The 23,189-nt window shown below is 37.4% G+C and overlaps 1 protein-coding gene across 1 annotated transcript in view; it reads left to right on the top strand.

The window, feature by feature from the left end:
• Window positions 1–23,189, top strand: part of LOC136028927 (Golgi resident protein GCP60-like) — a 45,984-nt gene continuing 22,795 nt past the window's right edge. The window contains exons 1-3 of the mRNA XM_065706904.1: window positions 1–110; window positions 14,850–14,991; window positions 21,425–21,565. Coding sequence (XP_065562976.1) covers window positions 35–110; window positions 14,850–14,991; window positions 21,425–21,565 — 359 coding nt within the window. The 5' untranslated portion in view covers window positions 1–34. The remainder of the gene's footprint in view (window positions 111–14,849; window positions 14,992–21,424; window positions 21,566–23,189) is intronic.

The raw sequence follows: 23,189 nt of genomic DNA, 5'->3' as shown, positions 1-23,189 counted from the left end.
TAGAAAAATTCAAAACCAATAGTAGCTCGGAAAAATGGAAGACCTCATCCAAGAAAATTGGGGAATACAGCTTGTAGCACTGTACAAATTAGCAACAAAATTTTATAGAGGTTTGTTTTTCATATGTCAACCAGATTGTACTTCCGTCTCTAGATAGGGTTCAAGCAGAATGACAGTGGTTTCATATCAGCTGAGTAAGCTTGCCTAGGCCTATTTTCAAGGTGTTTCTGGCTCTTTTTGAAAATTTCTACAAATTTGTTTTCAAAATAACATTTTACGGTAAGATTCTAGTTAATCAACTTCTTGCTAGGCCTATCTCAGAAAGGGTTTAGGTTAGGATAATGAAACTTTCAGCAATGAATCTACAGATTAAAGTATGTCCTGGGAAGGTAGGCCTATTTTGAAGCAACTACCTCCAATCCTTCTCCCTCTAAAGGGCCCTGACCTTTGATGACCTTTAAAAATATGTGGGTTACAAAAATGAAACCTTACAAAATAGATCCTCTGCTTAATTGAAGTACAACAAAATTGTTTTCAGCTTCATAACTTTGCTCAATTCCATTTTATAAGGTTTGAAAGATATGCTAATATTTCCTAAAATTAAAAAAACCATTGATATGGCTCAAAATTCTACTCAAATAACAGGAATTGCATTTTCAGAAGTAAAGGCCAAGAAAAAGCAACTAATAACTGAAAATTAAGGTAAAATTTTGTATTGTCAAAATATCAATAGGTATAACTTGTCATGTAGGCAAATTTCAGGGCCCTCTAGAGGGAGAAGGAGTAGAGGTGGATACTTCAAAATACCTTTCCAGGACATACTTTAGCCTGTAGATCCATCCCTGAAAGTTTCATTTTCCTAACCTAAACCCTTTCCAAGATAGCAAGAAGTCAATTAACTAGAATTTTACCATCAGGTCAAATTCTAGTTTAGTCCTTTTTTTTTGGTGCTATGCATGATTTTTTTTTGGCACTACACACAGCATGCAGAGGATCAGAAAAGTACCTTATAATAAAGAGAACTGCCTAAGTACTTTCATGAGCTACCAATACAGTTTGCCCTAGAACTGGATATTGGCTATTTTTAGTTAATTAAATAGCTGTAAAAGTATAGAAATGTCATATTTTAAAGTAAAACCTCCTGTTATTACTGCACAAAAGCCTCAGACACTTGATACATACTTTAATCATTGGAATGTTGCTCATGTAAAGAGGTGCTTTCTAAAATTAAAAGTATAAATCTGACATTTACATGCTTATACCTTTGATTCAAGACCTGAATTCAAATGAAGTCCCATAGGCAAAAGTTTATAAAACATTACCTTAAATTGCAGCTTGGAGCAATATAAGGATTTTTCCTTGCAGAAACTCCAGAGTTGATAACACATGACACATAGTTGAATACATACACTTGACTAGTGGTTTGATGTTGCTGATTTGAGTGCTTCCCAGTTATACTTCCATTCTTTTTTTGACCATTTGTTGTCAAGATGGTTCTTAATGCTGTCTGTGGTTTGGGCAGCAATGGTATCTGACAGTAATTTGTTCCAGAGGTTGGCAACACAATTGGTAAGAAAATGGGCACATTGCTACTTTGAGGAGAAATGCCTGGATAACTTCAAGTTATGTCCCCTTGTACAAGAATCCTGAGACGCCAGAGGAAGAAGACCAGGAACTGCCTTTGAATTAATAAGTTTATGATCCAGAATGGCATCACCCCATCTTCTTCTGTAAACCAGAGTTGGGAGTTTCAGCTTGCATAGCCTTGTAGGGTAAGGGAGCTCATGCAGTCCACTCACCATCTTAGTAGCTCTTCTCTGGACATCTTCAAGAATTTTGGCATCTTTTTTGAAAAAGGGGGATGCAAGGACCATGCCTGTCTCAAGCCTTGGCTGAACAAGTCCTTTATAGAAAAGGCTCAGAATTTTAGGAGAATGGGAGGAAATTGTTCTTTTTATGTGCCCTAGTGATGAGCTAGCTGATGCTGCTGCCTTCTTTGCATGAGTGCTAAATTTAAGATCATTGTCAACAATTACTCCTAGGTCACGTTCTTCCAACACTGGAGAAAGGAGCTTATCATAAAGAGAGTAAGTTGTATTGATATTCTTGTGCCCAAAGTGTAAAACATGACATTTTGAGACATTGAAAGCAAGTAGCCAAGATTTTCGCCCACATGCTAAGGAGATCAAGGTCATTTTGAAGTTGGGAAGTATCGTCAAGAGTGCTAGCTGGACCAATTACCTTGGAATCATCAGTATATAATGTCATCCTGCTTTTAAGTGCTAGAGGAACATCATTTATGAAAATATTGAACATGGTGGGGCCAAGAACATCACCCTGTGGAACCCCACTTATAACATTCTGAGAGGAGGATAGAATAGGATTGCCATCTGCATCAAACAGTCTTACATGCTGAACACAATTCCTCAAAAAATCCAGTATCCATTTAAGAATTTTTTCCTCCAAACCAACAGATTCTAGCTTAAGCTCAAGTCTCCTATGACAAACTTTGTTGAATGCTTTTGAAAAATCAAGGAGGATCATGTCAGCAGGGATTCCCAACTCCAGTAGTTTTGTAATATAGTCATATGACTCAAGCAGATTAGTGTCAGCTGATCTGTTGTATTGGAAACCCTTTTGAGAGCTGTTAAGAAGATGATTCCAATCAAGATGCTCAATACCTGCTTTGTTGACAATACGTTCAAGAAGCTTAACAACAACAGAGGTAATATTAATAGGCTGGTAATTTCCCACAGAATCTTTCCTTCCCTTTTTGTGAATGGGGGTAATATATGCCACTTTCCACTCAGCAGGAAGTTTTGAGCTATCAAGAGATAGTCTAATGAGTTTTGAGAGTGGGTGTACTATTTCTGTTCTGCACTCATGCAAGAGACAGGGGTGGAGGCCATCTGGCCCTGCAGATTTATTTACATCCAACAAAGCTAGCTGTTTCATAACAGACTCCCCAGTCAGCTCAAGAGGTGGCATTGGTTGAGTAACAATATATGAGGGGGGAGCTGGGAGCTTACTAGCAGTTTCTGATGTAAAAGCTGATGCAAATTGGTTATTTAGGATCTTGGCTTTAATAGCTGGGTCTGAAACTGTCTGGCCATGATGAGTCAAATCAGGGACAGAGTGCCTATTTCAACATTTAACAGAAGCATACTGCCAAAACAGCTTGGGATTATTTTTTATATTTTCAGCTAACCTTTCTTCATGTCTCTTCTTCAGTTGTTTGATGGAATTGGTGGCCTCATTCCATGCCTTTTGATATTTCTGATAGTTTGCATCTGATTTCTTTTTTTTAAAGTGTTTCCAGGTTCGATTCTTCCTATTCAATAGTTTGCTAGTTAGACAAGTCATGAAGGGTAGTGTTTTTGCCTGTCTCCTCCAAAATGTTCTAGTGTGAGTTTTTTCAAAAACTAGCAATACAGCTTTGAATTTCTGCCATGATTCTTTGATATCTGAAGTGAATATGGTATCCCTATCAAAGTCAGCAAGTCTCTCAGAGATACGCCTGTAATCAATAACTTTGTGTTGTTCAGGAAGAGGTTGAGTAGTAGACAAGCGCAATTCTGTGAGGATAGCAGCATGATCACTATTACCAATAGGGGCAATAAATTCATTTTTAGTCCACAAATCTGGATTATTAAGAATAACTAGGTCCTGTATGTTGGATGCTTGACCATCTCTATACCATGTAGACTGGTCAACAGTTTGGAACAGCAAATGTTCAGACAGACAAGTAGGAAATGGAGATTCCTGTTCTTTGGCTGAAAAACCAGAACCATCAACCCAATTATAATTGGGAAAATTGAAGTCTCCAAGAATCACCACATGTTGGTTGCAAGAGTCTTTGATAATATCAGGAATGATATTAGCAATATACTGTTCTGATTCAAGGCAAGACGGAGTATTAACACACTAAACACACGCAATAAACACACATTAAATCACTTTATGGCCAGAAATCCCATAATAGTTGATATATACTTTAATCATTGGACTGTTGTTCATGTAAAGAGGTGCTTTCTAAAATTAAAAGTGTAAATCTGACATTTACACACTTACACCTTTGATTCAGGACCTGAATCCAAATGAAGTCCCAAAGGCAAAAGTCTATAAAACATTAAATTGCTTTATGGCCAGAAATCCCATATCAATAATGTATGCCCAAGATCAAATCATTCTCAAAGCTTGTTAAATAAGTCAACTCTTTTTATTCAAAGATGTATAAGTTCCAAAATAATAGGAAACATAAAAGATAAGGTTTATTAACCTACAAAGGAAAAAACAACATCAAATACTTTGGCTGGGAATACAGGGAGAAAAAAAAATACTAAAAAGGAAAAATGTCAATCAACTATCTGTTTGCTGAAAACCAAGCCAGCACAAAGTGGCTTGTCCAATAAACAGCACACAATTCCAACTTAGAACTGAGATATCAACCACACATGGGCATTAAAAAAATGCACATATATATGAATATAAATAAACATATAGATTATCAAGAGATCAAAGTGGTTTTACAGTCCTTTTGAAGGCACCAAACAAGTGACAGTTTCTAACCAACTCAGGTAAAACATTCCAGTTAGAATGACAAACAGTCAGGGAATTAAAGCTTGATCTGAATGATGGACTGAATGGAATCTAAACAATATCAAGATTGGATAATATGTAGAATTGTCTGGGACAAGAGACAGAACATCACCATTTAGTTATAGAAAAAAACAATACATATGAAATAATATAAAGCAATTTTATAGTAATAGCTGAGAACATAACTATGCTTTAGCAAATAAAAAAAAAGCTGCTGGTGAAGTCATAGCTTGCCAAAATTTACAGCAGTTCTCCTCTGTAAAAGACACAGATCTGGTAAATGATACTTTGACTGCTTGGTTTTAATTACCTTTTTTTCAGTACAAAACAAAGACTTCTTCACCCTCAGGACTAATTTATAGAACAGTTCTGTTTTTTCTTCTTAAAAAGACCACATAGATCAATAGTGATGCCTGCAATATCTTCGGTTTAGTTTAATGGTTTAATGGAAACCCAAGCAAGCACCTACAACAAGAGCATATATAAGCAAGCAATAATATAAGCAAGCAAATAATTACAAGCACGGGCATGCACGTTAATAAGCAGAGCTTCAAGCACGGCAAGTCAATATTCTGCATCCTCCTTCTTTTGTTGATAACATCAAAGGTTGAGCCTGGTGGGTGGCTTCGTAATTCGCCCAGAACGCGTGGTGCCACGTAGCGGCTGTCTTGGTCATTGGGTTAGGTGTGAAGGGGATTGTGAAGGAGACTCTGCAGTGGCAGTATCTGCTAGTGGTGTAGCAAATCTTTCGGCGGGTGTAGTTGTAGCACAAGGTGGCGTTGGGAAATTTGTGGGACTTGAGAGGATGCTATGTGGATGTTCAATTCCTATTTGGGCTCGAGGAGATACGTGGGATTAATCTCCAGGTATACTGGGTTCCGGGGACGTTGCTTCAAATTGCAGCTCAGTGGACATACTTTGGTTTCTCTCTCTGATCTGTCGCCTGTTCCGTCTGTAGACCTTTCCATTCTCTGTTTGAAGAATGTAGGATCGTGGCGCATATTCGTATTTTTCCAGTATCAGTGCTTTCTGCCACCTAGCATTGTGGTTGAGCTTCACCCACACAGTCTGATCCTTGAGCAGTGGTTTTAGGTCCCTTGAGTGTCTATTATACGACTCCGTTTGTAATTTCTGTTGTCTTTCTCTGGCTTGTTGGAAAGATGAGGGTGGGATGACCTTGGAATTTAAGTGTCTGGGAAGAACGGGTAAAACAGATCTGAGTTGTCGGCTCATCAGCAACTGTGCTGGTGAGGCTAGCCCATCGACTGGTGTGTTACGGTACTCCAGCATGGCTAAGTACGGATCGGACTGGTGTTCTACGGCTTTGGACATGATCCTTTTTGCCGTCTGTACCGTTTTTTCGCTAAATCCATTTGACTGTGGGTAGTTTGGGCTTGACGTTTTGTGGTCAATGCTCCATTTGTCAATAAAATCTCTGAATTCCTTCGACGAAAACTGAGTCCTGTTGTCTGACGTCAGTGTTTTTGGGATTCCGTGTCTGGCGAAGTGGGCTTTCAGTTTGGTGATCACTTGCTGAGACGTGCTAGTTGTTAGCTTATCAACTTCTATGAACCTGCTGTAATAGTCAGCAGTGACTAAATACTGAACTCCCATGAATTCGAAAATATCTGTTGCAACATGTTCATATGGATGTGTGGGGATTCGAGATGTCATCATACTCTCTTTGGCTTGGTTTTGTGCCATAGTACAACAAGTACTGCTGCTGCCAATCATGTTCTCAATATCTTTTGTAATGTTTGGCCAGAACATTACCATCCTGGCTCGTTCTTTGGTTTTGACCATTCCTAGATGGGAAGCATGTAGTTGGTTTAAAATGTTATTCTGCAGTGTTTCTGGGATTATGATTCTGTTGCCCTTCAGAATCACGCCATCCATGTATTTTAGTTCATCTCTGTGATTCCAAAACTTGAGTATTGCAGTGTTGCATTCATGGCAATGATCGGGCCATCCCTCAGCGATGGTCTTGACCAGCACTTGTAGGTTCTGGTCAATCCTTGTTTGCTCTATGATTTGTTGGATTTTGTTGTCGCGAATTGGGACAGATCTGAAAAAGCTGAGTACTGCAAATTCGGAGTCATGCTGTGTGTCTGGATCTGTTTCGGGCAAGTGTAGTCTAGAAAGGGCATCTGCAACCGGAATCTCGGAGCCTGGGCGATATATGACTTGTATGTCATAGTTCTGAACTGCTATCATCATTCTTTGAAGTCGTGGTGGAGCCTTGGATATGGGCTTCTTAAGTATTGACTCAAGAGGCTTGTGGTCGGTGGCTACAGTGGTTGTTCTACCGTATATGTATTGGCGGAAGTGTTTGCAAGCGTATGTTACGGCTAGCATTTCTTTCTCAATTTGCGAATACCGTTTTTCTGCTCCGCTGAGGGACCAGGATCCAAAGGCAACTGTTTTGTTGTCGACGACTAGTTGGGCCCCTAGCCCATGTTGAGAGGCGTCCACTATGACTTCTACGTTTCTGCTCTTATGGTCAAAGTATGAGAGGTTTTTGCAGATTGATGCTTGGATTTGCTTCCTCGCATTCTCATGCTGGATTGTCCAGTCGTAAGTTTTGGATTTAGACAGTTCACGGAGAGGGTGGTTTAGAGTGGAGAGGTTTGGGATGTATCTTGCTAAATAATTGTACATGCCTAGGAGCACCTGTAGCTGTTCGTGTGATTCTGGTGCTGGCATGTTCGCAATTGCCTTTGTCTTCTCTGGATCTGCTTTGATCCCTTCAGTGGTCAGCAAGTGCCCAAAGTATGGAATGCTTAGAGCATCAAAAATACATTTATCTCGGTTGAACCTTACTCCTTTTTCTCTGGCTCGCTGTAATACCAGCCTCAACTTAGCATCATGATCTTCTGTATTTGCTGCTGTTCCAGCAATGTCATCTATTATGAGTCCAATGTCGAGTCCTTCAAAGACTTCCTCCATCTTCCGTTGGAACTCGTCCTGTGCTGATTTGACTCCAAATGGGTATTGCTTCCAGCGATATCTACCAAATGTAGTGCTAAAGGTGGTTAGGAGGGATGACTCCTCATCTAGGACCTGTATCCTTGTCTTGCGTCCAATTTAAAAAATGTATTAGATCCTGAACATTTTGCTGCTACATCATCAAACGATGGTATTGGGTGGTAAGGACGCTGCACCCATTTGTTTAGGTCGACAGGATCTAAACAAATCCTAAGAGATCCATTTGGTTTTTGGACGACTACGATTGAGTTTACCCATTCAGTTGGTGTAGTTGTCTTCTCAATGATGCCCATGACTTCAAGGCGATCAAGTTCTTCTTTGAGTTTTTCTTGTAGGGCGAATGGAACTCTTTTTGGTGGTTGTACTGTTGGTACAGCTCCTTCTTTCAAGTGGATTTTACACTTCCCTGGGAGTTTTCCTACACCTTCAAAAACATCTCCATATTCCTCCAGTATTCTGGCCGTTTCGGGTTTCATTGAGGTTGCAGGTTCGTTCTGTACATTCAGAATGGATTTGATCAATTTCATATTCTGACTTGTCTTTCTGCTAAGGATTGGCTTGCGGTCAGTGTTGACCACATGAAACTGGTGAACCTGTTTCTCACCTTCCTTGTAGCAGATGCATAGCTCTACAAACCCCAAAACCTGTAATCTTTCTCCGGAGTAGCTTGTTAGAATGTCTTTTGTTGGTTGCAAACGAGGTTTAGGTACCATGCTATTATAGTCGCTGACCGGAAGAACATTTGCTTCAGCTCCTGTGTCTATTTTGAAGACTAAGTCTAGTTTCTGGTCAACAATTCTTATTACAGCATCTGGCCCATCTGTATGTTTCACTAGCATGCTGTTGACAGTATCAATCATGAACTCACTTGCACTTGTTCCTGCTTCTTGTTGGCTTATTTCATTCACACCTTTGCTTTTACATACTTTGGCAAAGTGATTCAGTTTGTTGCATTTTGAACATGTTTTGCCCCTGGCTGGGCAGTTATGATTCTTGGTATAAGGTGCACCACAGAAATAGCATTCCTTGTTGTTGTACTGTTTCTTCAGGGCATCTATCTCTTGTTTCATCATGGGCACTGAAGTCGTATTAGCAGCTGTCATTTGCGCTTGGGTTTCCTGTACTGATTCGATGGCACGGCAATTCTCTATTGCTCTGGCAAGGGTTAATGTCCCTCCTTCACTTAGCAATTTCTCTCTAATCCTGTCACTCTTAACTCCAAAGACAAGACGATCTCTTATCAGGTAATCTCTGCTGGTACCAAAGTCACAGTCATTAGCAATTAACTTGAGGTCGGTCACATATTGTTCAATGTTTTCGTTACCTTTGTCTCGCTTGTGGAAAGTAGATCTTGTCACTATGGGGTTTGATATGGGTTCAACATGGGCTCCGAATTTATTAAGGTACGTTTGAACCCTGTTTGTCTTGGCATCTGTTAGAGTCCATGTGCTGAAAATGTCTCTTCCTTTATCACCAACCCATATCAATAGATACGAACACTGGACAGCCTGGGATTTGCCTTCCAGTGGTCCGAAGAACATTAATTCACAGTGTTGTCTGAACCTTTTCCAGGCCGATTTTAGGTTCGTCGATGACCAGTCCAAGGACGGATGTGGTGTGCTGTCCATGTTTACTGTTTTACTTCTGACACCATGCAATATCTTCGGTTTAGTTTAATGGTTTAATGGAAACCCAAGCAAGCACCTACAACAAGAACATATATAAGCAAGCAAATAATTACAAGCACGGGCATGCACGTTAATAAGCAGAGCTTCAAGCACGGCAAGTCAATATTCTGCAATGCCAAAACTCCTCACAACTATATCAGAATATTTCAAGCTTTTCCATTGTGTTAAGTTTTTCATGCCTGTTTTCACAGCCTTGTTGATTTCTTAATTTATTTTATGGTGTCACAGAGGTCATTGAAGTCTAGAACATTCCTTTTTCAAATTTCAGACTCGATTGATTCATGTATTTGACATCAATTGATTCATATGTGTGTATGGCCTGTCTCTAGATTGTTATGGGTCCTTCTTCATTGTTGACTATCAGTACAAATTTACTAATAATTGTCTAAATCTTGTTTTGGGCACAGGAATTGCCAGTAAAAAAAATGAAGTGCAAGATATCCCTGTTTGTTTTTATGACTTTGTGGTAGGCACTACCTATACAAGATGTGTTTGTCCTTGTCAAGATTGGTTCTAAGTAATGCAAAGGCTCTGATTTTGTTCAGTGGTCTTAACAAGGATAAACATCTCACTAACAACACAAGTTTTGATAGAAAAAATACCTTGTATATGCTGTACCTTATGGGAAACAATAGTATTTTTTGCAAGTCCAAAATGAACCTGCATGGCTCATCATCTTCATATCTCTGCTTATTTTCAGGAAAGGCTTTAGGAACTTGTTCAACAAGAAATTGGCACTTTCTATACAGTTCAATCTCTTTCTAAATTGCCTCATCATTTCTACCTGCAGTTCTTGCTGCCCTTACGTTCTCTTTTGACAGTGAGTAAATGATATGGTTGGACATGCACAATGTTTTAAGCTGGATTTTCCCTATATTTTTCATTACAGGATTTATTTGCTAGATATTTTTCAATAAAGTCTGCTGCTATAAATTTGCAGCTCAAATCACAAGAAAGGTACAAAACATTCAGAGTGTAAATACAACGATAGTTTGGAATATCTATTTTTTAGATATTCAAATGTTTTTATGTTTTGAATATCTATTTAGTTTGATGGCCTTGCTTCTTTATGACCCCTTTTACCTTTTATGTTATGGAGGGGGGGGGGGTTTATTCGAGTGATGAAGTTACAGGGAGGTTATTCTATGAAGGATTGTTGGGGTTTTATTACTACAAGGTAACTGGAACTTTTATTGGTCTTGATAGCTTAATATTGACATGAGGTGTTCAAATCTAAACATGAGAGCAGAGTAGCTAAGGGATATAGATTAAGAGGGCTCTATAAATGATTCCCTATAACCTTGGAGATGGAATCATCACTGTGATGTTCAGGTCTCCTGAGTTGTGCAGATTCACTTGGGAACAATCCAGTAGACAAGAGGAACTGTACCTGATACCTTGGTTCATAGACAAAAGACGATTATTTGACAATAATTTTATTTTTGTACTCACATACAACTTCAGATAATATGATTTCAATAATTGCTAGCTGTGTGTTATACATCAATGCCAGAACTGTACTGAATACCCCCTATAAGATAGCTTCCAGGACTACCTTATATCCAAAATCAATCCAGATTTCTAAATTGAGAACTGGGTGGATACCTAAAAAATGTTGCAATACAACTGTTCTTTTCAAAACCCAACATATGGTCTAGCCTCCTCTCAAAAGAGTTATTTTATAATGAGGATTTTCACCTCTATTTTGTTGACCAAACCAGCAGTAAAAGATTGGATTCTAATTGGCTTATTCAAAAGTTACATTTTTTGGATTTAATTTGATAGTTTAAAAAGTATCATTTTTTGCTTGCTGTAAAACTTGTGCTAAAAATCACGAATCCTATGGAATGATGAATTTTAACTTTAAAACCTTTAGACGTTTAAAAGATTCTTATTTTGAAACAATTTGGTTCTGAGTTTTGTAGGGGGGGGGGGGGGTTGCTGGTTTGTATGTCACATATCCTCTTTCCTGCTGTAGATTGATGCACTCGTCAATCAGATTAATCTTTTTCCTTAAATTTTACATTTTTAAAAATTCTTTATTGTCAATTAAATATTTTTATTTTAATTCCTTCACCTCAAAATGATTATCTAAAAAAAATTTGATTTATATGTTCCTACATCTTGTATTGACCCTACACCTTACATTTAAATTACATTGATGCATCACTTGACATCAACTGGGTTTACACATGAATACCTGATTCCAATTGTTTGTTTTTATGTGAATTTTTATCTATTGTATTTAATTTTCAATTGATCCCAGGTATTCTAACATTAAAACATATGAATATATTAAAATTATATAATAAAAATCACACTGGTACACTTACTTAATTTAAACATTTAATATTGGCACTTTCTTTTATTGTTCATCACTTATTTTTAGAATGTTAGATTCACACCTATTCACAATTTTTGTATCTTTGCCCATTTTACTAATTGAACTGATATAATGTCATTTTTCAGTCTTTCACCTCAAAGCATATTTACTGCTTAGGACTTTAGCAATTATTAAAGTTTGTTTTAATTTTATGCTTTCTAACAAAATGGGAAGTGTGGGACCCGGGACATAGTTTTTCACTAGTACCAAAATAGTGCACCCTGTACGCCTTCTCCTTTCATTTTTCCCTGCTCGGCATCGAATTCTCCTTTGTGTCGATTTGTTTCCACTGGTGGACGATGCACCATCTGTGACTTCTTGCAGTAAGTGCAATGTACTAAGCGTAGTCCAGATAGACAGTGCTAGAACGGTGAAAAGGAAACGCAACTTTATTAAGTCAGTTTTTGGTACAGCAACGGCTACAACAGGAGTGACTCTTGTACTCAAAAACAGAGAGAAAAAGTTGCATAAGTCAATGTTATTTTCGTCATGAAGAATCAACTTTTGTGCACAAATATAAGGCTAAACTGTGGTAAAATGTTTTGCTTGCCAGATGGCACAAGTGACATCTGCCAACAATGAATGTGGTAATTATCAAAGCACTAGTCTGGTCTCTGTAGGTAGCAAATTACTTAATAATTTTATACTGAGAGATGCTGTAGATAAAGTTTGAAGAGAAGAACAGTTTAGTTTTAGAACAGGTAGTGGATGTGTCATCCAAATTTTCACTCTTAGGTTAATAGATTAAAGTGATTAGCACTATGTACAAGAACAACACTGCTGCGGTTAAGGTAAGAAATGAGGTTAGCACCTGGTTTTGTATTGGATCATGAGTTAAGCAGGGTTGTGTTATATCCCACTTTATATGGATCATTTTGATGAATTTTGTCTTAAGAAGCACAGGAAAGGCCATGGAAGACCACGGAATCAAATGGGGTGGAAAACTCTCATGGACTTAAATTATGCTGATGATTTAAGCATCCTAGATGAAGGTGTGAGTAAAATGAATAAACTTTTAGATGTTTTGCGAGTTCAAGGTGCTAAAATAGGCATAAAAATAAATGTTTAGAAGACTAAGTCACTAAGGCTAGGAATAACTGAAGATGAAAAGGTGACATTGGGTAATGAAGGGATTGCTCAGGTTGACAGCACTTACCTTGGTAATATTATTAGTAAAGACAATGTGAGTAGTGAAGATGTTAAAATAGAATAGCTAAGCCTCAGGGAGTTTTTTCACTGTTAAAAAAAAGTTTGGGAGAATAGGAGGATGAGTCTGCAAACCAAGATTAGAATATTGGAAGCTACAATGATGACAGTGGTCAAATATGGCTCTGAAGCATGGGTGCTCTGAAAGCGATGAAGATTTTCTTGATGCTTTCCAGAGAAATTACCCACAGATTGCTCTGGGAACCCAGGCGATTGACTTTATTTCAAACAGCTGGTTATGAGAACAGCTGAGATGGCTTGGGCACATTCTGTGGATGAAGGATGACAGATTGCCAAAGATTGTCCTTTTTGACCAACCATCTAGGGCTAAATAGAAAGTTGATCGTCTGTGGTTGGGGTGGAAGGATATCATAAAAAGATTTAAAGGACATGGGAACTTCTTTGGAGGGTGTAAAGAGGGAGGCTTTGAATAGATTGGATGGAGGAGGAGTGTGCGTAGCTGTGTTGACCGGTGAGTTGCTGTTAGTAATGAGGTGCAATGTATCTATGGGTAAAAAATTATAGGAGGAGGGTTAGCAAGCTCTATCCTAAGGGCCTTTCAATATGCTCACTAAGTACTTAAAAATTTGTGAGGAGGCTCAGACTATAGGGCCATGTACATAATCCAGATTCTAGACAAGGTATATGCATCATGCCCTCTATTCTTCTAAAACTTGTATCATGTCCTCTATTCTTCTAAAACTGGTTTTGAAGCCTTTGTTTTTATATAGGCTATTTAGATAATTCTGGACCCTTGTCTAGGTGGCTGCAGTCAAGTATACAGCTAAAATTGGAATCTTGATCTTATATCTCTAATTAGCAACTTCAAAAACCTTGCTTACCCACTTTTGGTTGAAATCAAACATCCAGTGTGAAATGTTTGCCGACTCTGTTTTGATTTAGGACAGTTGTCTGATAATTTAAGACAACTAGGCTCCAAGATCCCTAAGTTTGTTGACCAAACTCTTTGCACAGCCCTGATTTCAACTAAATACAATGCTTCCAATTTTCTGCAAAAACTAAAATGTTCATTTTTCCACTTTGTACTAAAATTTAGGGCCCTTGTCCCAACGTTGCAAGGATCATGTCACTTTTGGGTCCATTTTCTCATGCCTTTGACTATACTGAATGAAATGGATATGTCTGTCTCGAAATTTTGATCTAATGCCAATTGGCCCCACAAGGGATGCTTGATAGTACAGATCTCCTTTAATGACTTGCTGGGTGCCCTCCAATGAGTTTCGACTCTAAAAAAGGCACAAGAACGTATAATTTGCAGTTGATATAATTTACGATCAACTTTCAGTGACAACTCATCTTACATCCTACAGTCGGGAAAAAAAAATCTGCATTTGGTAAACACATTGCTCTTAATTCAATACTGTTGCGTTATCTGTAATAATATCATCTGTTATTGTCAGGTTACAGTTATCATTGTAAATAATGAAGATAGGACACTTCAAAAATACCTGGAGCCCCTCCCTGTCAAAGGACTAACCTGCCCATAAAAACATTGAAAAGTAATGGGTCAAGTTTTTCTGATTAAAACCAACCTCCTCTCACGGGAAAACACCTTTCGCTCACTCTCTTAGGAATGGGTCTGTGTTTCAACCTAAGCACACTCAGGTGTCACTCTAAGTAGAGATGGGTTTGATCATATTTTTTGAGAGAGGGGGAAGGTTAACACACGAAAGAGGTGCATTTAAGACATCTTTTATTTCAATGGGGGGCTTTGGAATATAATTTCATTTTCCCCTGTATTTGGGTGTGTATTTCACCTTTTACTATTGCAAGTGTTAGCCCTTAAATTATATTATTTCGAGGCTCAGTTCAATTACTGTCTGTAATTTTTTGTCAGAAGACATTACTTTGGCTCTCGAGAGATGAGGCTCACTCTAGTTTTCTATTTTTGTTAATAAAGGTTTTACATCTTTTGTAAAATCATTTCCTTAGTTTGTATCTAATGGTATTGTTTATTCGAATTACAGAAAAAGAAGGGAAAGCCATTCAATTGACATATCAAGAAAAGTGCCAACTTTCTGCATATGCTCAGCAAGCAGTTAATGGTAAATATATACCTGAGAAGCATGGTGTTGCTGGAGTACTTGACGTTGTTGGTCGTGATCGTCAGTAAGGATTTATACATTTTCTAGTCTTTCTCCTTTTTTGATTTAAGAGCTTAAGCATAAAAATATTGGTAACGTAACCTCTTTAAATGGTTGGTTCCCGGAAGGTTGCTGAACCTTTACCTACCACTGGTCACAAAGACATCCTTTGAATTTCTTTACATTTGTTGTGGATATTTAAGCAAAGCTGGAATTCTTGTGTATATTTAAGCATAGGTTCAATATTTAATTGGGGGGGGGATCAGGACGGATCTGCTGATGGGTCAAAGCACAGAAAAACTGTAATTTTTTAGGTAATTATTTTGAGGAGAGAGGGGGCTATCCCCTGATGCTTAGATATATTTTTCGCACAAGACTTCCCTTGCTTAAGACTCTTCACTTAGCTTCCCACTAAACTAACAATAGTATTTTTTCACTGACCTCTTTTTAACCTAGATGACATTGCTTCAGCCTTAAAATCAGCCAAAGAGTATTTTCCCCAGACACAGGATTGTTGGTTTTTAAATTTGGGCTGAAATTAAGACTTTGCTTTCTTTATTTCATTTTTTTAACATTGTAAATCCTCAACTGGTTGAATAATATGGTTTTTTTCTTTTTTTGGTAATAGGCTACAACAAAATCTTGCTTAATTTTTTGAGCGGTTCTTTCTTGTTGTTTTTTCTCTTTAAAGTAGGCTACCTGTGTTTTTTTTTCTACCTTTGGGCTTCTTTTTGTTCAGTCTTCATTTATTAGTTAAATTTGTTTTCTATTGCTACTTGTTTACTAGATATGAGGGCTAATTTTATTCCTATGCGTTACATTTTCTTATTTATTTACTTTTTAAAGTCAGTTGAGTAAAGAATTTGTGATCTACAGCTATTTGAAGTTTTATCTCAGTGTTACTTCATTTTTAGTGCTATTAAAATAGCTGAAAATACAACAATCCATTATTTGGTCAATTTAACATCAAACTGCAGTATTGTAGTTATCATCCATTAAATAATAAATCCAATAAGACCAGGGAATACTCTGCTAATCCATTGTGGGTTGAAAGTTATGCCATGAGTATGGGAAAGGTCTTTTTATTGAGGGAGAGGGGAGACAAAAAAGTGTGGCAGAGAAATCTCATATTACTATTGAATCAGTGCCGTCCTTTGGGGTGGCAAGTAGTGCGACCGCACAGGACCCTACGTTTACCTGGGCCACACTCTGACAGGGCCAAATATGCTACGAATGACAGTCATGTGAGTGATTTTGTAACTTCGCGAGGGGACTCATAGAAAAAGTAGTGGAATGTATGGCTTGGGTTTCCAAATTTGGGGTCCCCCTTTATGTGAAGTGGGGCCAGGGGTTGTACAACTGTCAAACAACTCCTTTGTTAGACTTTTTGGCATTGGTTACCTGGCTGTAGGCCGACGTACGCAATACAAGGCGTGCATGTTGAAGTCTGTCGAAGTGCTAATGAATGAGCATTCACAACGAAACAGACTTATCTTAGAGAGTACAAAGTTTGTGACGTCGTATATTTCCCATTATAAACTAAAATAATAATTATAGGCCTACTGCACGCGAAACAACGCTTTCACGTTGGAGTTTCACATTGTAAGTTGACATTATAGAACGTTTCTGCATTTGCCTTCTTAATACTGAATTAAGCTAATTGAGTTTACGTTATATTTTACCTTTTTTTACTGCAGCGTGGAAGCGTTTTTATATGCGTAATACATTCTTTTTTTATAACGCAAAATACCGCGGTGCAAACTCTACTGTCATTGCAAAGAATAACTTATAAGCAATGCAACACATGCAGCACCCTTCGTCGCTGCGCGGTTATTATCTCCCGTCTTGTCGAGGCCACATCGTTCTGCTGAATCCTAGGAATCACATTGTTACCACTCCCGCTGGAGGCTACATTATTATTGTTCCCGCTATGTTATGACCATGACGTCGGACCCAGCGCAGTGGTGGCTGTACAAGGCCACGCGCACTATTAAGGTCGCCTCTGTATTGAATCTTGCTGGCATTCATAGTACTATTTGGTTTAGAGTACTTAATTACGGGTAGATAAAATGGATTAAAACTCACTAGGAAAGTTCTGGTCATTAATTATTACAAATTCAAAAGGGGAGCATGTAGAGATAAGATAAGATAAGATAATATTTATTTTCAAAAGACTATCGCAAGCTCTTTAGAGCCGAATTCGCTTTATATGTCAGTAAAAGTTAAGAAAAAAAAAATTTCAAATCAGTACATTAAGTCAAACACTTAAAATTAAAAAGAAATTAAGGCAAAATCATCAAAGATAAAGGGCAAATCAGTAACTTGACATTTACATTACAAAAACATTACAATAAATCAAAAATAAAAACGGCAATAGAGGAATAGGGGAATTTGGCAAGTACATAATCCCGAATTATTATTAAGGTGTTCCAGAATAAGGGGGATAAAACCTTTACGAAACATCTCTGCAACAGCATGGATCGGAGAGTAAGTTGGGATTGCTAAGGAGGCTGACCAGGGGAGTCGGAGTCTAATGGGATTGTGAAAATCAGGGAGTAAGTCCTCAGTACGGGGATTGGAAATGCCTGATTTAGCAAAATCAGGCAAATTTTTCCCTCCTTTCTTTTAAGGTGGTAATGTGTGCAGCTTTAAGGAGGAAGGAGTATGGAATTTTGCCTTCTTTGTAAATGATCCTGAGCGAACGCTTTTGGACTGACTCGATTTTGTCACTAAGTTCACTTGAAAGTTGCGAATGCCAGACCGGACATGCATATTCCAGTAACGGACTGATAAAGGATAAGTAAACACGGAGGGAATGTATTCTTAGGACAATTAAATTTGTTTAGCAGCTTAAACATGGATGGTGAAACATTTGCTTGTTTGACAATGTTGAAAACATGTGTGTCCCACTTAAGATCATTAGAAACTGTGACACCAAGGAACTTAACATGTTTCACTAGCATTTCGGGTGGAATCGGGTCGCAAAAAAACAGGAGTAGATTTAAGAAGTTGATCGTCATTTATCTGTGATTTAGTGGGATTTACTGTTATATTTAAATTCTTAGATTCATCCGGACATTGGGTTAGGATTTCAACGGGGTCACTTTTAATATTCCTATGACATACTTCAAGGATCGATAGGTCATCCACATATTTCCATCTTTGGGGGAATTCCTTGCCAATTTCGTTAATCATGGCAAGAAATAAGAGTGGTCCCAATAAGGTTCCTTGAGGTATTCCACAGTACCTAGGGAGGGGTAAGTAAGTAAGTATTTTTGTATTTTACAACTTGTGATCTGTTTGAAAGGAACGATATAACAATATTTACTAATAGTGGATCAATTTCAAAGTTATCCTGTAGTAAACGAACTAGGATATTGTGGTCAACTAAGTCAAACACTTTTTGGAAGTCGACTAAAACCAGGTTTAGCCAAACATTTGGTTTCTCTAGTTCACTTAGGATGGTATGAATCAAGTGTACAAGGTAATGGGTGGTGGAGGTTTTTCTTAAATTACCAAACTGTCGAATGTCAATCCATGGTTTAATTTTAAGCCAGTCACAAAGGAACCCTTCGTAAAGCTTAGAAAAAACTGGAGTAAGTGTAATAGGACGCATGTTGGTTATAGTCAGACTGGAAGATTTCTTTGGGATGGGTGTTATAAAACCTAGTTTCCAGCAACTTGGGAATTTACCAGATTTTGTAATTTGGTTAAAAATATCAGATAAAGGTCCAGCAATTGTGTCTGAAAAGGCTTTTATCAAGTCAATTGGGATGTCTAATTTGCAAGTACTTGATTTCTTGATCTTTTGGTTTTCATTTATAACATCAGAGGGAGAAATTTGGGGTAAAGAGGTGGAGGGAGGAATAGTTTGACCCGAGCCAGTGAAAGGGGGAAGACTTTGTACTATGGACGCAAGACGCAGGTTCAAATCGTTGGCCTTCTTTTAAGGGGGCTCAGGGAGATGAAAATTAACTTCAACAAGGTTTTTTCCGCAGATCTCTTTAATTTTTCTGTACCATTGTTTGGGCTTGTTAGAATACAGATCCTTAACTTTACTATTGTAATACTCAGAAGCTGCCTTTCTCAATTTTCTCTTCAGGAACTTTCTTAGATTATTAGCCTGTGTGATATGTCCTTGCTTGAACAAATTGATTTTTTTTCCTTATTAGTTTTTTAAAAGTCGCAGTAATGTAAGGTTTATCGGTAGAGCATATTTAATTTTTTTCACCGGAAAATGGGCTTCATAGTTACTCCTCAATAAATTTTGGAGGGACAAAGCCTTGAAGTCGACATCATTTGTTTGGTACACAGGGGACCAATTTTCACTAGTGATCCAAGAGCAAAAATTGTACAGTCCTGAGTCAATTAGAGGTCTAAAGACGGTTTCAGTAATAGTAAAGGAATGCTTAACTGTAGCTAGTGGAGATAGGAGTAGGCTAAAGTGGTAACTACCTCCGAGAGGAGGAAGAATGGTGACGGGTCTGTAGAAATTTGACATATTGGAGCATATTAAATCAAGAGCTGCTCTCTGCCCAGGTGAGTAGTAAAAACAACACAGAACAATCAAATTGAAAGGACGTGGTAAGACCTTAGGTCGAACACAAACCCACAAATTGTCCTTTTGTTGTCCAATTGTTGTCCTTTTGTTATTTTTGGCTACCTTAGCTGCAACCTAGGAAATCATGCTTTTCGTTATACTGCGTCATTGTTGAACGCTTTATCAGGTGATTTAAAGTTGCCGAGCAGGATAAGTGCTATTCTTATGTGAGCACTGTAGAAACTGTTTTGTAAACCGATTAAATCATGACTTATAAACCGGACAGAGTTGGTTTCTGTTGAATCTGATGTTGTACTCTTTTCATGTGTAATACCAATCACTCAAGCACGGAGTACTCCTTAGACCAAGCCCGAATCAGCAGGGGGGTGGGAAAAAGTGATCTGGGAACAGTTTAAACATACATGCAAAGAATTCTGAGTAAAAACAACGGGATTGTGGTCTAACAGAAAGTGAAATATGCTAGCAACTTAATGTGTATTACTACTTTGTTTGCCATTCAGTGAGAGCAGCTGAAAGTTTTGCTTGGGGGCATAAGTTCTGAGTCGCTGCCAAGTTATGGCCAGGGGTTTGGCGTGAGGGCAACCAGCTAGAAACTGAAGTCCACTGTGATTTATCGATGTACAAAAAAGGCACTTTGAAAAAGAGTTATAAAAACACCATGATAATCTTTAAATAAAAAAACAATTAAAAACCATTGAGGTCCATAATATGTTCTGGAAGCATCAGACCAGGCCCATGGAAAGGGCATGACAATGCTAGTGATACATGCGAGGAAATCTGAGTCAATTACTTTGTTGCTGAATTCTCTCACCTGATCAAGGGAAAATGAAAAATTAAACAAGCTTATCATAAAGGAGCCCAAATATCTTGTTGCATCTAATGCAGATATAACCCATCTATCTTAAAACTATAAAAATAATTATATGCCATTAGCGTATTGACTAAATTTATGATCTACATGAACTGAATGGCTGTCCGATATGAGATGGTCCCAATAAAAAGGTAATTCCTCATAGAAGGTTTAGCTATTCCACCTACTAAGGCTTTAGTGTACTTTGATTTTTACCAATAGCGTTTCGCTGGCTGACACAAATCCTACCCACTAATGTTAACATGAAACCCTGGTTGCATCACTGTTGAACCCCTCTCTGAAAATTTGAGCCTGCCATATCAGAGATTAAGAAAAATCAGCTGGTAAAAACGGCTTGCCAAAAAATTTGCTGATGCAAATGAAAAAGTTCCTACTAGATGTATTATAGTCACTTATTTGGGATTACCTTATGCTGCTTCAAAAAGAGATTTTTAACCAGTCCTGGTTCAGCATGTTCAAATGAAACTACGCAAGGCATTTGGTCTTTTAATTCGTTTTCGGGGTCTTTACCGTCGGAACGTCCTTGGTCGTATGCATAGCGCTGTTGCTCTGCCTCGCGTTTCCCATCCCTCCTCTTCCGCAACTTCAGACCTTCTAATATTTCGCCCATTAAAGTTTCTTATTTTAAATTTTGCAAATTTTTACTGGGTTTCTCCCTTTCTTTTAGTAACACTGATATTGTTTTAAAGCTTAAAGTGAAGGATCCTGTAGTCTGTATAAAGAAAAAATATAAAACATTTGAAGACAAGGCGAAAATTATCCTTTTAGGCCACAATCTAGTTCCGTTTTTTATTAACAGTTCTGGCTCTTGATGGTTTACAGGCTAAATTATTTAGCAAGCGTTTTTGTATCTTTTTTTTCTCTTTTTAAGTGTTTGATCAATATTTGATATTTTTGATTGTAAGTGTTATCATTTGTCTTTTCTTTATTTTTATATTGTAGCCTACTCTTCATTTTCTGAGGGAAATAAAGAAAATAAATACATAAAAATTATTTCCTATGTTATATGAAGCTTTTACTGTTTAGGGCAGCATGGCAAATCCTGGGGGACATGACGTCAGAAGTAGCAATGAATAGTTTTGTAGAGCTTCTAAATGCCAGGTGTTCACTTTTTCGACCCTTCATTGATGCTTATGTGGCGGATCAAAAAGAGAAGGAAAGGCAAAGGTTTGTCCATTTTTTTTTTAATTTGTATTATTCTTATTCTGTCCAGTTCCTCTGGTGTCGAACGCCTATATTATTTTTTGACAAAAAAAAGCTGTTGCAAATTTGAAATTTTGTTTTATATTTCAAAATGCTTATAGCTAGAAGTTTGATGTTCTAATTATCTATTTCCTTTTGTGACGGTTTTTTGGTGAAAAATAGTTTAGAATTTCTCAAGGGTTTCACAAGTCTTATAGAGATATGGAATCCCTGGATTTTTTGTCCTGGAATCCTATATATAGCCGTGACCTTTTGACCTTTTGGTGAGCACTGAGCTACTGTTTGTGTTCTCGTGCGCCTTTATGGCCTCAAAATAGTCTGACCATTTCTGAAATATATGATAGAATTTGCATATTTTGTATATAATTTTGTTCAGTAAATCGTTCTCAAACTTTGTACCCCCCCCCCCCCCACCCACATCTTAAATAGTTTTACAGTTCTTTTAATACATGTTACCCTGAATGTTTCGTTGTCGCTGCAGGATATTCATTGAGGATAGTTTTTTTTTAAGAAATATGTTAAGCCATATGTGACCCATTTTTTTTTTGAAATGCTAAAAAGGCTTTGGCGACACCTGACGATTTCTTCATGGGAGGGGGAAGAAAAGTTCGAAAAAAAGTTATGTTAGGAAAGTGAAAAATTGTCTCATAATATTGTTCATATTTGCACCTCTTATATATTTTTGATCTTCTAAGTGGGAGGGGGGGGGAGTCCCCAGCATAAACAACTTACAACTCTTTTGTTTCGTTGTTTTGGTTATTTAGGGAGGTGGAAGTGTGATTCCCTAGCATTAGTAACTTGAATCTGTTTTTTATTCTGTTTTTTATTCATTTTTTAAAATTTAATCAGAACGTGGATATTTCAAAACCCATTCTTTATTCAACTAAACATTGTTTTAACTCCCGGCTTTTTAATTAGTGTAATAATTTTATTAGTGTGCTCTGATCTGGATTTTTCTTTGTTGCTGCTAGCAACTCATAACTGAGTCTAGTTTTTTTCTTCTCTGAAGCCTTTAAGTCATATTGAAGCCAAAAATTGTATTGTCTGGTGGTGATAATAATAAATTTCCAATCAAGACGCCCTTTTGTTGTTGGATTTCATGCTAGTTGCTATTTAATTGTGTTACTTTAAGCTTTTATTTTGTTTTTTTTACCATGGAAACTGAGTCTATTCTTTTACTTTCTTCAGGCCCATATGATATTTTAGTTTTTCTCTTCTTTTTGAATATATGTGATAGCCATGGGAAACTGTTGAAGTATGTGTTTTTTTGTATGTTTTTCTAATTTAGGGTTACTTCATTCATAATTACACTGAAATATTATACATAAAAGAACAAATATTTACACAGAAAGCAGACTTGATATTTCAGTGTAATATTTTCTTGTAATAATTCTTTGTAATATTTTCTTGGTAATCTATTTAATGAAGTACGTTTTTCTTTGTAATAAATAGTATGCGTTATTCCAATTCAAGTTTCTCAAGGAAAAGTATTGAAGATTAACATTAAGAAGTGGCGAAACGGAAGGGCTAATTCATAATTCTTAATCGAAAGTCTTTTTACTTTTCGTCCCTAGTTATAAGGGCCAGA

This window comes from Artemia franciscana, chromosome 7 (genome assembly GCF_032884065.1).
Source record: "Artemia franciscana chromosome 7, ASM3288406v1, whole genome shotgun sequence".
Taxonomy (NCBI): Eukaryota; Metazoa; Arthropoda; class Branchiopoda; order Anostraca; family Artemiidae; genus Artemia; species Artemia franciscana.
This window is presented reverse-complemented; position numbering and strand designations above follow the sequence as displayed.